The 13366-nt window shown below is 39.8% G+C and overlaps 1 protein-coding gene across 1 annotated transcript in view; it reads right to left on the bottom strand.

Moving 5' to 3' along the window:
- Positions 1-13366, bottom strand: part of SLC30A7 (solute carrier family 30 member 7) — a 37684-nt gene that overhangs the window by 16437 nt on the left and 7881 nt on the right. Inside the window, exons 4-8 of the mRNA XM_076337909.1 lie at positions 13072-13159; positions 12267-12393; positions 11175-11330; positions 9543-9593; positions 7218-7353 (exon numbers count right to left, since the gene is read on the bottom strand). Coding sequence (XP_076194024.1) covers positions 7218-7353; positions 9543-9593; positions 11175-11330; positions 12267-12393; positions 13072-13159 — 558 coding nt within the window. The remainder of the gene's footprint in view (positions 1-7217; positions 7354-9542; positions 9594-11174; positions 11331-12266; positions 12394-13071; positions 13160-13366) is intronic.

Here is a 13366-nt window from a genome sequence, read left to right as displayed (position 1 = left end):
GATACATGATTGAAGGCAAATCACTACCAGATTAAGTGGTTTATGCACATTTTATTCAGAAAAAAAGCGCAAAAAATAAACTTTATTAAACTCTCAAACAACTAAAAATGTATCAAGTATGAAACACTAAATTCAGCGCTTACACAGTAATTTCTTAATTTTAGTTTGTCTTTCAGTTTTTCATGTAACACTTTCTTGAAAATTTCCTTGCTGAAAAGCAAGCTATTAAAATGCTCCTCAAAGAGTCTCATTAACCTCTAAAGGCATCTTATCACCATCATCTTATTCAGCTTTTTATCTCAAACATTAACTATACATGAAGAATCAAAAACATTACTTTTTCAGTTTAAGGAAATTAAAACAAACTCTATACAGCTTACGCTTTTGCCTGATACATTTGGACTACACAAAATGTTCTTTACGCCTTCCTAAAACGCGTGCATTTTGTATTTAAAAATCTAATGACCTGTATGAACACAGTATCATCAGACTCTCAACAAAAACAGAGCTTACTGCAATGGCATAAATACATTGCAACAGCTACTTAATGACCTTAAAGTACACTAAAAATGTGAGGGCACGACGATATCCACATCTTGATTAAATATTTGCTTGGACATGCAAAGTGTAACATACTAATGCAGATTTACTGGTATATATTTTTAAATTAAACTAGGTTTAATCATCAGTTTCAGGAAAATTATGAAATTGAATTGCAAAGTATTTATTTTTGTAAAATTTGAGACAAAATTCAGTGAGATAATTATTTTCAACTTCAAGAAAATTTCAATACATACTCAGATAATGAAGCAGCTAGACTTGAGAACCTGAAAGTTCTTGGTGATAGTTTTGTTAGTCCACTATACTCATTTGCTTATTTCAAGAAAGTAAGAGCAACATACCATGTGATTTCATAAATACTATCCCACATCCAGTAATGGATGCCAAATTCAACATCTGTTATTCTTCCATTTTAATCTAAATACTTTTCTAGATTACTTTGTACTACTTGCATCATAGTATCTTTACAGGATATAAAAGCTGCGAGTTGGTTACACAAAGGCACCACATTAATGCATTACTTAGATCTTCCTATGACAATCTCTCATCAGGCCAAAAAACATGCCAATGTGATTTGTTAAAAAGACAGAATGGATTCTCGCTAGTCTCAAACCCACGTACCTAACTGCTGTCACACCATTATCTTTGCTCCTCCTGCACCTATTACCCCAAGAATTCATCATTTAAATACATATACCTAAAGCTCAGCATCAGAAAATAAACCTGGTTTTGTTGAAAATAATTCAAATGTGTTTCTGAATACATACTTCCAATAATACCCATCGTACTGCAAGAATATAATCTTTCCAAATCCCAATAGTGTTGGTGTCCCAGATTCTTCAGCTGATTAAGAAAAGTACTTTATAAAGTTAGGAATCCAAAGACTTCTTTCAAGGTACCTTATTCTACTGTTTAAAAGAATGCTGTTTATGTTATAGAAGACTCCTGCCTCAAATTCCCATCTACAATTCTGTCCGAATTCATCTCCATGCAAGCTCATTCCAGCTGGAAAGCCTACTAACTACTTAGCATAAACACACACCAAAGTCATAGAATCACAGAATAGTTTGGGTTGGAAGGGACCTCTAAAGGTCATCTAGTCCAACCCCCCTGCCGTGGGCAGGGACATCTTCAACTAGACCAGGTTGCTCAGAGCCCCGTCCAACCTGACCTGGAATGTTTCCAGTGACGGGGCATCCACCACCTCTCTGGGCAACCTGTGCCAGTGCTTCACCACCCTCAGAGTAAAAAATTTTCTTCCTTACCATCTATACCTACCCCCTTTTAGTTTAAAGCCATTCCCCCTTGTCCTGTCGCAACAGGCCCCGCTAAAGTTTGCCCCCATCTTTTTTATAAGCCCCCTTTAAGTACTGCTAGGCTGCAAGAAGGTCTCCCCAAAGCCTTCTCCTCTCCAGGCTGACCAACCCCAACTCTCTCAGCCTTTCTTCATAGCAGAGGTGTTCCAGCCCCCTGATCATTTTCGTGGCCCTCTTCTGGACCCGCTCCAACAGGTCCGTGTCTTTCTTATGCTGAGGGCTCCAGAGCTGGACGCAGTGCTCTAGGTGGGGTCTCACCAGAGCAGAGCAGAGGGGTCTCCCCTCCCTCGACCTGCTGGCCACGCTGCTTTGGCTGCAGCCCAGGATACGATTGGCCTTCTGGGCCAAAGCTGGCTCATGTCCAGCTGTTCATCCACCAGTACCCCCAAGCCCTTCTCGGCAGGGCTGCTCTCAATCCCTTCATCCCCCAGCCTGTATTGATACCGGGGGTTGCCCCGACCCAGGTACAGGACCCTGCACTTGGCCTTGTTCAACCTCATGAGGTTCACATGGGCCCACTTCTCCAGCTTGTCCAGGTCCCTCTGGATGGCATCCCATCCCTCTGGCGTGTCGACCGCACCACTCAGCTTGGTGTCATCTGCAAACTTGCTGAGGGTACACTCAATCCCACTGTCCATGCCATTGATGAAGATATTAAACGGTACCGGTCCCAATACGGACCCCTGTGGAACACCACTTGTCACCAGTCTCCATCTGGACATTGAGCCGTTGACCGCTACCCTCTGGATGCGACCATCCAACCAATTCCTCACCCACCAGGCAGTCCACCCATCAAATCCATACCTCTCCAGTTTAGAGAGAAGGATGTTGTGGGGGACCGTGTCAAAGGCCTTACAGAGGTCCAGAGAGACGACATGGACTTGTGCACCTTCAGGTGCCTTAGATGGTCTCCAACCTGATCTTCTCCCACAGTGGGCGGCTCTTCATCCTCCCAGTCCCCACCTTTGCCTTCTGCAGCTTGGGCGGTGAAGCTCAAGCACTTGCCAGTAAAGACCAAGGCAAAAAAGTCATTGAGTACCTCCGCCTTCTCCGTGTCCCAGGTAACCAGGTCTCCCGTTTCGTTCCGGAGAGGGCCCACATTTTCCCTCATCTTCCTTTTTCCCCAACGTACCTATAGAAACTTTTCTTGTTGCCTTTGATGTCCCTGGCCAGATTTAATTCTATCAGGGCTTTAGCTTTCCTAACCTGATCCCTGGCTGCTCAGACAATTTCTCTCTATTCCTCCCAGGCTCCCTGTCCTTGCTTCCACCCTCTGTAGGCTTCCTTTTTGTGTTGGAGTTTGTCCAGGAGCTCCTTGTTCATCCATGCAGGCCTCCTGGTGGTTTTGCCTGACTTCCTCTTTGTTGGGATGCATCGCTCCTGAGCTTGAAGGAGGTGATCCTTGAACGTTACCCAGCCTTCTTGGACCCCTCTTCCCTCCAGGGCTTTGTCCCATGGCACTCTACCAAGCAGATCCCTGAAGAGGCCAAAGTCTGCTCTCCTGAAGTCCAGGGTAGAGAGCTTGCTGTGCGCCCTCCTCGATGCCCTAAGGATCTTGAACTCCACCATTTTGTGGTCGCTGCAGCCCAGGCTGCCCTTGAGCTTCACATTCCCCACCAGCCCCTCCTTGTTGGTGAGAACAAGGTCCAGCGTAGCACCTCTCCTCGTTGGCTCCTCTATCACTTGGAGAAGGAAATTATCATTGACGCATTCCAGGAACCTCCCGGATTGCTTATGCCCTGCCGTGTTGTCCCTCCAACAGATACTGGGGTGGCTGAAGTCCCTCATGAGGACCAGGGCTTGTGAGCGTGAGGCTGCTCCTGTCTGTCTGTAGAGGGCCTCATCTGCTCGGTCTTCCTGGTCAGGTGGCCTGTAGCAGACCCCCACCGTAATGTCACCTGTCCCTGCCTTCCCTTTAATCCTGACCCGTCAGCTCCTCATCCATCCCCAGGCAGAGCTCCATGCACTCCAGCTGTCATTGACATAGAGGGCGACACCCCCTCCTCGTCTCCCCTTAAAGTGATACTGTAATCTAGACTGGTCTGAGGATCCTTCCCTTGGAGGAGAAAGCCACCAACCAACATGAGTAAAAATTCATTTACCAGTTTGTATTTTATTGGGAGTTTCCAACTTTATGAAAATAATTTTCTCAATGTATACTTTATTGTCATATACAACAAGCAGGGCTTCTAGACTAACATTCAGAATAGTTTATCCTCGCTATCTAAAATTTAATAGAGAATATTCAAGCCTGGACCATTCTCCCACCGTGACTTTAGATTTACACTCACGTAGCCATCTGCGATATTCACAACTGTTTCCTAAGATACCTTCCTGATGATAAAAAAGCACCTGTACTACAGGCAAGTCTTAATCCGATACAGTAATTTGGCATTTGAGAGCAAGTGACAGAAGGACAGCACAACAAGAGCTCAAAGACATACGCACATAAAAAGACATTCTCCGAGGAAAGAAGACTCCCTCCTAAATAACAAGTTGACAGCCAAGAGCAAAAGCATTTCCATACAGATTTTGACATTTCAGCTGCTTTATTGTAAAGCTTATTGTAACTCAAAGACATAAAAGATCATCCACGCTCAAGGTTTTGCTTTCACTAAGAGCTGTTGGTTAACATTAACAGCAGCAAGGAGAGTATTGCCAGCTCTAGTTCATCAGTTAATAACTAATATGTTTAAAGTAGAACCAGAAGTCTAAGCAGCTAATTAAAATGGAAATGGAAAATTTCATATACTTAAAATGTGGAGTCATGCAAAAGAGCTTTGGAAGATGAGCAATAAAATACGCTACTATTTAGATTTAAACCAATCAGCTAAAGTACTCTTGTAAGAAGAGACAGCATCCTGGGGCTTTTACACAAGCCTATCTGAAAGAAGCATAGCTTCACAGTCCCAACTAGGGGAAAGTCCCCAGACAGCATTAAAACTTTTGGACAACTTTCAGACTGGCTTTTGCATCTCTGACTCAAAACTATGCTTGCTTTATTAGAGCCACAAAGAAAAGATCCTGATTTTTAAACACACATGCATGGGTCCACTTGTTAGGGCACACATGTACTCTTACCCCACTCCACCTTATCAAAGTTGGTTTAACTAGTAAAAGGGACACGAATGGGCTACTCCGCACAAGTAAAATTGACAAATATTCCTCTGAAATAGCAGGCAATTATTTAATCTAAAGCCAAATCCTCCCAAAAAGTTATTTATCAAGGTTGCAAATAGGCCCACAGAAGTGGCCAGGAATCCCTCCACTAGATATTGAACATCCCCCTCCTCAAACCCACATGCACCCCATCAGCAAACAGACAATTTAAAAAAAACTAGACACAGCTCTTGCCACTATCAGTTTAAAGTCTTTTTGCAAACAATGTTTTTCCCCTCAAATCCTAAATTTCACAAAATTTCAGTACAATCTTTTCTCTAGGTTAGATTTAGGTGACTTGAAAAAGATTAAGGATAAAACTATTATATATGCTAGCAAACATCAGTTGGGCCCCCATATTACTGTTAGGAAAGATCCCCTTATGGGAAAATCTGAAAAACCTTTTGCATTATTTCTAGAAGAGCACTTCACACACACAGCATAGCGAAGAATAAGGCAGAATAAACAATGGTTTTAGGCCCAGAAGCGTAAATGAAGATTACTAAAGTCAAACAACACAAAAGGGGACTCAAGCTCTCAAAGAATTTCCATCTGAAACTGCCAGTCATCTTGTTTATGATCTCGTTTAAGTGCATTTCAAGCAAAGCCATCAGTAGTTGAGTCTGTTGGACTGCTTAAAAAAAAAAAACAAACAACAAAAAAACCCCAACCCAACCCTGCAATTAGTGTTTGCTCCACTGCTGTGCCAGGATGTGTCAGTCTGCAAGAAATGCAGGCTTGCTTCTACTGACTATGGTGCAGCTGACTGCACTCAGTTAGCGTAATGATTCTAGAGATCATTTATAGCATCGCGGACCAACAAAATAATGTTACAGGCTGAGGTCTGGTACCAGGTCAAAAGACACATCAAGCAGTGAAATCCTCCAGTATTTTCAGCACAGAACACGGACCTCAGACGTTCCTCCTAACTGTGCTAGCAGACCTATAAACAGCTTTATTATAAAACCTCTGTTATGGAAGGTAGTCTTCTTCCAACCTCTGTACGAATGGAAGAAAAAAAAATTCTCATTTACGTGGTATCTTCTGGTCAGCACTCCACATATGCATGGCTGTACACAAAGCTAGACCCTTAAAATACAAAATGTATGGAAACCTGTGTTTTACCCAGCTATTACCTCAGCAATAGCTTCTTCCCCCTTGGTAACCTGCACATTTTCTTTCCCATTTTTTGAGATTTCAGTAACAGAATTAGTTTGTAATAATTTGTCCTTTAGGAAATTACAGGAGGTTTAAGTCAAAATACTAAGTTTATATTAAAGTGGTAATTTAACAGTGATCTCTAGCACACAGATTTCTGTGGGCATTTGGTGCCTGAAGCATGTTGCCCTACACTGATAAATAGGGAGATTCACATCAATAATTCTGTGAATGCTGCCATGCATATGGTATGCTTATACCATATGTGGCATGTTTATAAGTAGCTGCAGTTAATCGGATGACATTCACCACTACTGAAGAGACAAAGGTGTTCAGTTATTAGGTTGTAACTGGAGTTGTGGCACTCTGCCCTATGCCACCATTGAAACTGCTGCCAGAAAAGCCTCAATAACAGCATCACTAAACGAAGCGTTTGCTTGTCCAGTCTAATCCAAACAGCTTCACATTTACAGCGATCTTGGTAAGCAACAACCGGGAAAGCCCAGAACTACTTGAAGCATTTCCATCAGATCTTAAACAGTGTAAGGATGTCTCAGAATACAAATACACAGGAAAAGACAGTTCGCGCCGGAGGGAAAAAAAAAAGTTACCAGCCTTGATTTGTCAAGGACAAGGGCACATCCTGTGCCAGCAGGCTCAACTCTGCTGCCCCGAAGCCATTCTGCTCCATTTACTGGAGTACATTGGTTTATATAAGCATGTACTAAATACAGAGAGGAAGCTTTCTACAGTTTGAACCTGAAAGACATTTTTGTAGTATTATGCAAACAGGGGTAAAATAGGCAGATTTAAGAGGAAAAGCTGTAGAAAAGGAAAAGAAAGATAGCTCATGTAAGAGCACACCAGAACAGCCGTACAGAACAGAGGTAACATATCACTCTTGGAAGAAAAGCAAACGTTGTAAGTCATTAGCATAACAGACAAACCTTTTCTTCTGAGCTGTAATTTGTGCTGTAACTAGCATCAAAAATACTAGCAAATGTCAGCGATAGCAACACTTACCTCACTCCTATAAGTAGTGCTATCAGCATTGAACAAATAGGATCTGCTATCATTAGACCATAGTTCTGCATCAATATAGCAGATATGATTACACCAATACTTCCGAGCGTGTCTGCAACAATGTGTAGAAATACACCTGTAAGAGATTAATTGATATCATTACAACTTGGTATTCTGAAAGCTAATGGAGTATTTCAAAGACAGGTTACGGAGAAGAGTTGCAAGAACTAGATAACATGATTTATGCTTGTTAAATTTGTGGTCAATTTTTGGTTAAACACACAGAAAGTGATCACAGGATTTCAACATATTTGTAGAATATAGAGAATTTGAAGAATTTACATTATTTTCTGCACTTAGCAGTAAGGGGTGTTTCATGGCATGGCTATCAACTTAAGCAGTGATTAACAGATGTAGCTAGATTTTTTTTTTCATTCAATACCCACCCATATTACAGTAAAGAAACTCATGTTCCCTGATGCCTACAGACAACGATAAGCACTGTGTAAGATGGAAAGACTGTTAACAGAAACAGCTCTGTAAAGCTCTGAAAGATGCTAATGTTTCAGTGACAATACCTGTAGAAGTTGTCTGGTAAGGAAATCCAAGACAAATGATTTTGAGAATTAAACAATACTGCGGACATGAACAACTTCACTTTTATTTTGAAGAATAACACACTACCTTAAAAGACAAAGAAACAAGCGCTTTGCAGCTAGCTAAAATTTAGCCTTTGGAGCTCCCTGCTGGCAATGACGGGAACAGTCATTCAGAAACAGCTTTTTTAAGACAATTCTCCATACTCAGATAATCCCTCCTCATAAAAACAACGCACAACTATAAATCAGCTCTTTAGTGGTTTTTCCAAGTCTACATTTGTACTGGGTCCGGCTGGGATGGAGTTCGGTTTTCTCCATAGCAGCCTGCATGATGCTGTCGTTTAGATTTGTGACTAGAACCGTGCTGATAACACACCAATGTTTTAGCTATTGCCAAACAGCGCTTGCACAGCATCAAGGCCTTCCGTTCCTCACTCTGCCCCCACAGCAAGTAGGGCGGGGTGGGCAAGATGCTGGGAGGGGACACAGCCAGGACAGCTGGCCCCAACTGACCAGGAGGATATTCCATACCATATAACATCACGCTCAGCAATAAAACTGAGGAGCAGTCTTTCTAAGTCAGCAGTTGCTCAGAGACTGGCCAGGCATTGATCTGCTGGTGGGAGGTGGTGGGCGATTGTCTTTGCATCATTTGTTTTTTGTTTGGTTTTTTTTTCTTTTCTTTTTTCTTTTTTTTTTTCCCCTTCACTTAGTAAACTGCCTTTATCTCAATCCAAGAGTAGTTCTCGCTTTTACTCTTCTAATTCTCTTCCCTGTCCCACTGCAGGAGTGAGCAAGCAGCTGCTGGGTGCCTAGTTGCTGGCCGGAGCCAACCCACCGCAGTATTGAAAAATTAAAATAAAATTATATAAAATTGAGTCTTTTTAATATGCTTCAATTAAAACGTGCCTTTCATGAAAAGACTGACTTTCAAATATCTTCTACTGAAGTACTGAGTATACATATATGTAATATGGTATACTCTAAGTTCTGGAAGAGGTTGAAAATGTTCCTTTTCAAAGACTACAGACAAGCCAGAAAATCATCCAACTAGAGAAAACAGTATGTACATTTGGGTATGCCAAATAATTGCTACCTCTTACATTACATTATTTTCTCCCTCTTGAATGCTGCAAAAAAAATTAATCAAAGCTCAAATTACTGATAACGAGGATGTCAGTTTTATTTACACTAATGCTCAGGAGGTCATGGACTCCACACAATTTAGAGTGAATTACTATCTTGTCTAAACCAACTGTAATAGCTTGATGAGATGCAAGTTTTAAGCTCAGGTGCCCTTTAACAACTATATCAATCTGCATTTTTCAAATACATTCTATCTTAATAATACTGTTTTTCACTTTCCAGAGCATACATTGCAATTAGGCTCCTAAAGTTTCTGCTTTTAACCACTCTTTCCTAGATTTTTATTATTTGACTTTTCAGCATCAGTAACAGAAGCTAAATCCCAGCTTTTGGGATGTCCCTTTTAAACTGTGTTGACGCTGCATTACATTTAGACTTCAGTGAGTGTCTCAATGCCTAGCCATGCACAGCGTATGGCACTGCTCTGTTTACAGGTGGAAGGGGACTTCATAAAATAGCTCCTCTAAGAAAAATGTAGTGTTTACCCGGAGGCACCATCTGAAACAGATGTGTGACAAACAGTCACAGGCAGGCAGACCATGATAAAACTAATAAACCACTATACTTATTTTCATCATACCTTGTAAAATCTGTTTGCTGGATCCAGCCATCCCTTCAAGAGAATGGTCATCTGTGAAGACAATTATTGGCATATTAACCTACACAAAGGCTCTCTCTAGTGGTACATTCTGTTATGGTCTTCCTTTCTGAAATTTCTTGAACAGACAAGCTGTTCACAATGACTAGCTTTTACTCTAGCTATTGTTTAATGCAGCAATTAAGTTAAAAGTCTTAAAACACTTTTTTTAAAAAAGAAAATAGCACTTTACATAATAGATTTTATATATGTATACATAAAAATAAAAAGATCAACATTTTTTAATGAAAACAAACTGAGAAGTAAGACCTTTCTTATATAATAAGAAAAAAAATAAGGCCCCCTCAAGAATACAAGCCATACACGCAAACAAGAAGAGTAAGGTCAAATAAATTTGCTAACCAGAAATATTTCACTTAAGCAAGCATTTATACCTATTGTAAAACAACAAGGATAAGACTTGGAGAAGGTAGAACTAAGTCAAAAAATCCTCTCATCCAAGCAGATGAATGCCTCTGCGGAACACATCAAAGATTTTAAGAAAAACTTGTTAAAGGATAGCAAATGACTTCCAGTGAAGATATATAATAATTTATGCAAAAGTTGATTTCAGTATCAAATTGCACAAAACAGATAGCTACATTTGCTGCTCCACTGGGGTGGGGGGCATGGGGAGAGCAAGGAAGAGGCAGGAGGAGGGAGCTCCTGCTTTCCAACCAAACTCCAGGAGAACACTCGGAAAACAAGCACCAATTTTCTACTAAAAATAGCAAGGAAGGTACACATAAATCTTTTTATACTCTTTGTCACCTCCTGCCTGCAAGTTACCACACTATTCCCTGCTCTGTATGGGCACATTTTCAGTCACATCAGATTCTAGTTTATGGCTTAGGCAGGAAGGATTGACAACCCTGCATTACAATAAGGCTTTCACTTGCATTGTTTCAAATAGGTAGTAACCACACTGTCTCTTCTCCCATAGTGAAAGCTACCGATCATATTTTGCATGGATGTCTCTTCACAGATTGTTTGCCTTTATAGAAAAGATTTAAGTGCAGCTAAAATACCAAGTACCTTTTTCATAACCAGCTTTAAAACAGATTACAATTATACAAGACAGGGAAAATCTTATATTTGAGATCCCAAACCAAGTATGACATATCAATCCCTAAGTACCCAAAGTAAAATTGCTTGTTCATCTTTCCTAATACCTTGATCTGTAAAATTATTCAAATGAAGAACACTAGCAAAGCAGCTTGTCTATTGACTTTAATGAAAAATTGAAACAAAGCACTCAATAACTAATTTCACTATATTGCTATAGCATACATCTGTTTTATCTTTTGCCAACACATAACATCACAATGAACATTCAAAAAAATGCAGGTAAAGCAAAACCTTTAAAAACTAACACTGAACTTACTGCAAGTGAAACAGCACTTACCAAAATGAGCCACAAAACATGGTGGTGGCGTAGCATACCACACATTTAGTGAAACTACTTCCGTGTATGCTCGCAACAAGCTGCCAGCACCCTCTCTTTTTTTTCAGTAAATCATTAATAGCAAATTTAAATTGAGTCAAGATGGTCTGTGACATTAACTAAGTACTTACCATGACAATAATCCTGACCATGAGAGTGTCCATGGCTATGGCCACGATCATGAGTGTGTCCATGGGCATGTTTATGTTCATGGCTGTGACCATGACCTCCGTGACTGTGTCCGTGGCTGAGACCACCATTAAATAGGGAATGGCTGTGTTCATGCCCTATAAACAAATATCACCGTCAGAGTATAAATTTAAACGTTGAATAAAAGTATGCTTACATTTGTTTCTAAGCTACTCGAAACCTATTCATGTTTTAGGTCATGTTAAGGTATGGCTTTAAGTAAGTTAAGAAAATTAACACAAGCTGTTTGTCATCTAAATCTATGCTGTGCAGCTGTGTAATACATACCTGATTTGAGAAGTCAAGTGCTTTTATACATTCTTACTTTGAGACAAGTTGTGCTACACTTTTAGTACAATTTGGAAAATGTACACATAATTAGATACAAGCACATTAAAAACAGCTGTTTTAAGAAACCAGAAATCGGCTATCATTCACACGTTAAAAATTCAAGCTTAAATTGCTGCTTAAAGACCAAAGACTATTTTCTGCCATCAGTCTGTATCAGTTTATATGTTAAGCTGAAAGATATACCAATTAGCTTTGCAGAAAAAAACCCCAAACAAAATGTTTACCATATATATTTAGGCAAATAAATTCTGCATTCAAATTCAAAAGACACTAAGTTGAGAAGCACCTGAAGCTGAATCATCCCATACTTAAAATTTGGTTCAGACACTGTTTTGTAAATTTTCCAGCCAAGACCTCACTTAACTCCAGCTTAATTTTGTCCAAAAGACACTCTGCAAATCACTTCCAATAAGGTGCAGAAGAGTGCATGTTCCAGAAAGCAGATTCTGGCATGCTAGGTCTTCCAGTTAATGGATATTAAATGAGAAGTACGGCAGTGACATACTAGGGCTAGTGATAAAACATAAAAGTCAATATTGCAACAAGTCACATACACATTTGGCTAGGATTGCCACTAAAAAGACATTAAAATTTAATCGTGGAGTTCTCATTGGAAGATTATAAGGTCCTGGAACACAAGGTGCCAAGAAAGGAAACAGTACTGAAAATTATAGACATCCTACCAGAGCCATGTGAATGCCCATGACCTCCGTGTTGAAAAACAAATATTCCTATAAGATTTACAATGAATCCTAGTATAGAAACAGGAAGAAGTCTCTCATGATGCACGTCAGGAGGCTCCAGTGCTCTCTAAAAAAACCAAAAAAACCCAACAAACCAAGAAGCAAATGTAGAGTTCTACAATCTCTTTACATTATTAAAAGGCACTGAAAATACTGCTTAGATACAGGAGCATTTTCATACAAACAGGCATATATAAAGACATAATTAGAAATTACTCAGGACTTACAGTTTTTGGGATGGTACACAGACTAATTCTTACTGTCTGAAGCTGAAGTTTTATTATTAAAGCTGTGAAAGTATAGTATAATATTCTGATAGTCTAGCTAACTTTTATCATAAAATTTCATTATGCTGTGGGATGTGGCTCAATACCATATGAAAACATTCAAGTTTGTTGTCATACATGGATTACCCATCATCCAAACAACTTCCAAGAGTCTAGAACATCATTTCTTCCCTTCCCCTTAGAAGGGTGAGGGGATGAGGGGAATGAAATGAAGACTGAGAACAAATTTGGCATTTTTCAAAACTTCTGAAATCTAGATTTTTTTTTTTTAATTCTTTTTTACCCTACTCTCTTTGGAAGTTTCTTTTCAATGAGACATTACAGGCCTAACACAATTTGGATCTGAAGCTAAGTGTTGCAAGAGTGAACATAATCAATTTCAATAATTTTATCCCCATTAAATATGCTCTACAAATAGAAACGTGACAGTTAATAGTGCAATTGACTTCACAACATACCTCAACACCTTCAGAAAAAATGAAGAATGCTGTAAAGATGAGGAATAAACCATTTACAAAACCAGCAAGTACTTCTGCTCGAACATACCTGCAAGAAACAAAAAAGCAACAACAGGTATTACCACCTCCATTTAAATGCTGAAAAATAAGAGTGGAACTTAAGAGACTGGAGTACAATCTCGTAGTTCTCAAACAGTTGTATTACACAGAGATTTGCTAAATGGAAGGTGCAATATATAAACTACAGGTTAAGTATATGAAATTCACTATGTTGTATTTTGACAGAAATTACTTG

Source organism: Aptenodytes patagonicus, chromosome 5 (assembly GCF_965638725.1).
Source record: "Aptenodytes patagonicus chromosome 5, bAptPat1.pri.cur, whole genome shotgun sequence".
Lineage (NCBI taxonomy): Eukaryota > Metazoa > Chordata > Aves > Sphenisciformes > Spheniscidae > Aptenodytes > Aptenodytes patagonicus.
Note: the sequence above shows the minus strand (reverse complement) of the source record. Positions and strands in the feature narration are given on the sequence as shown.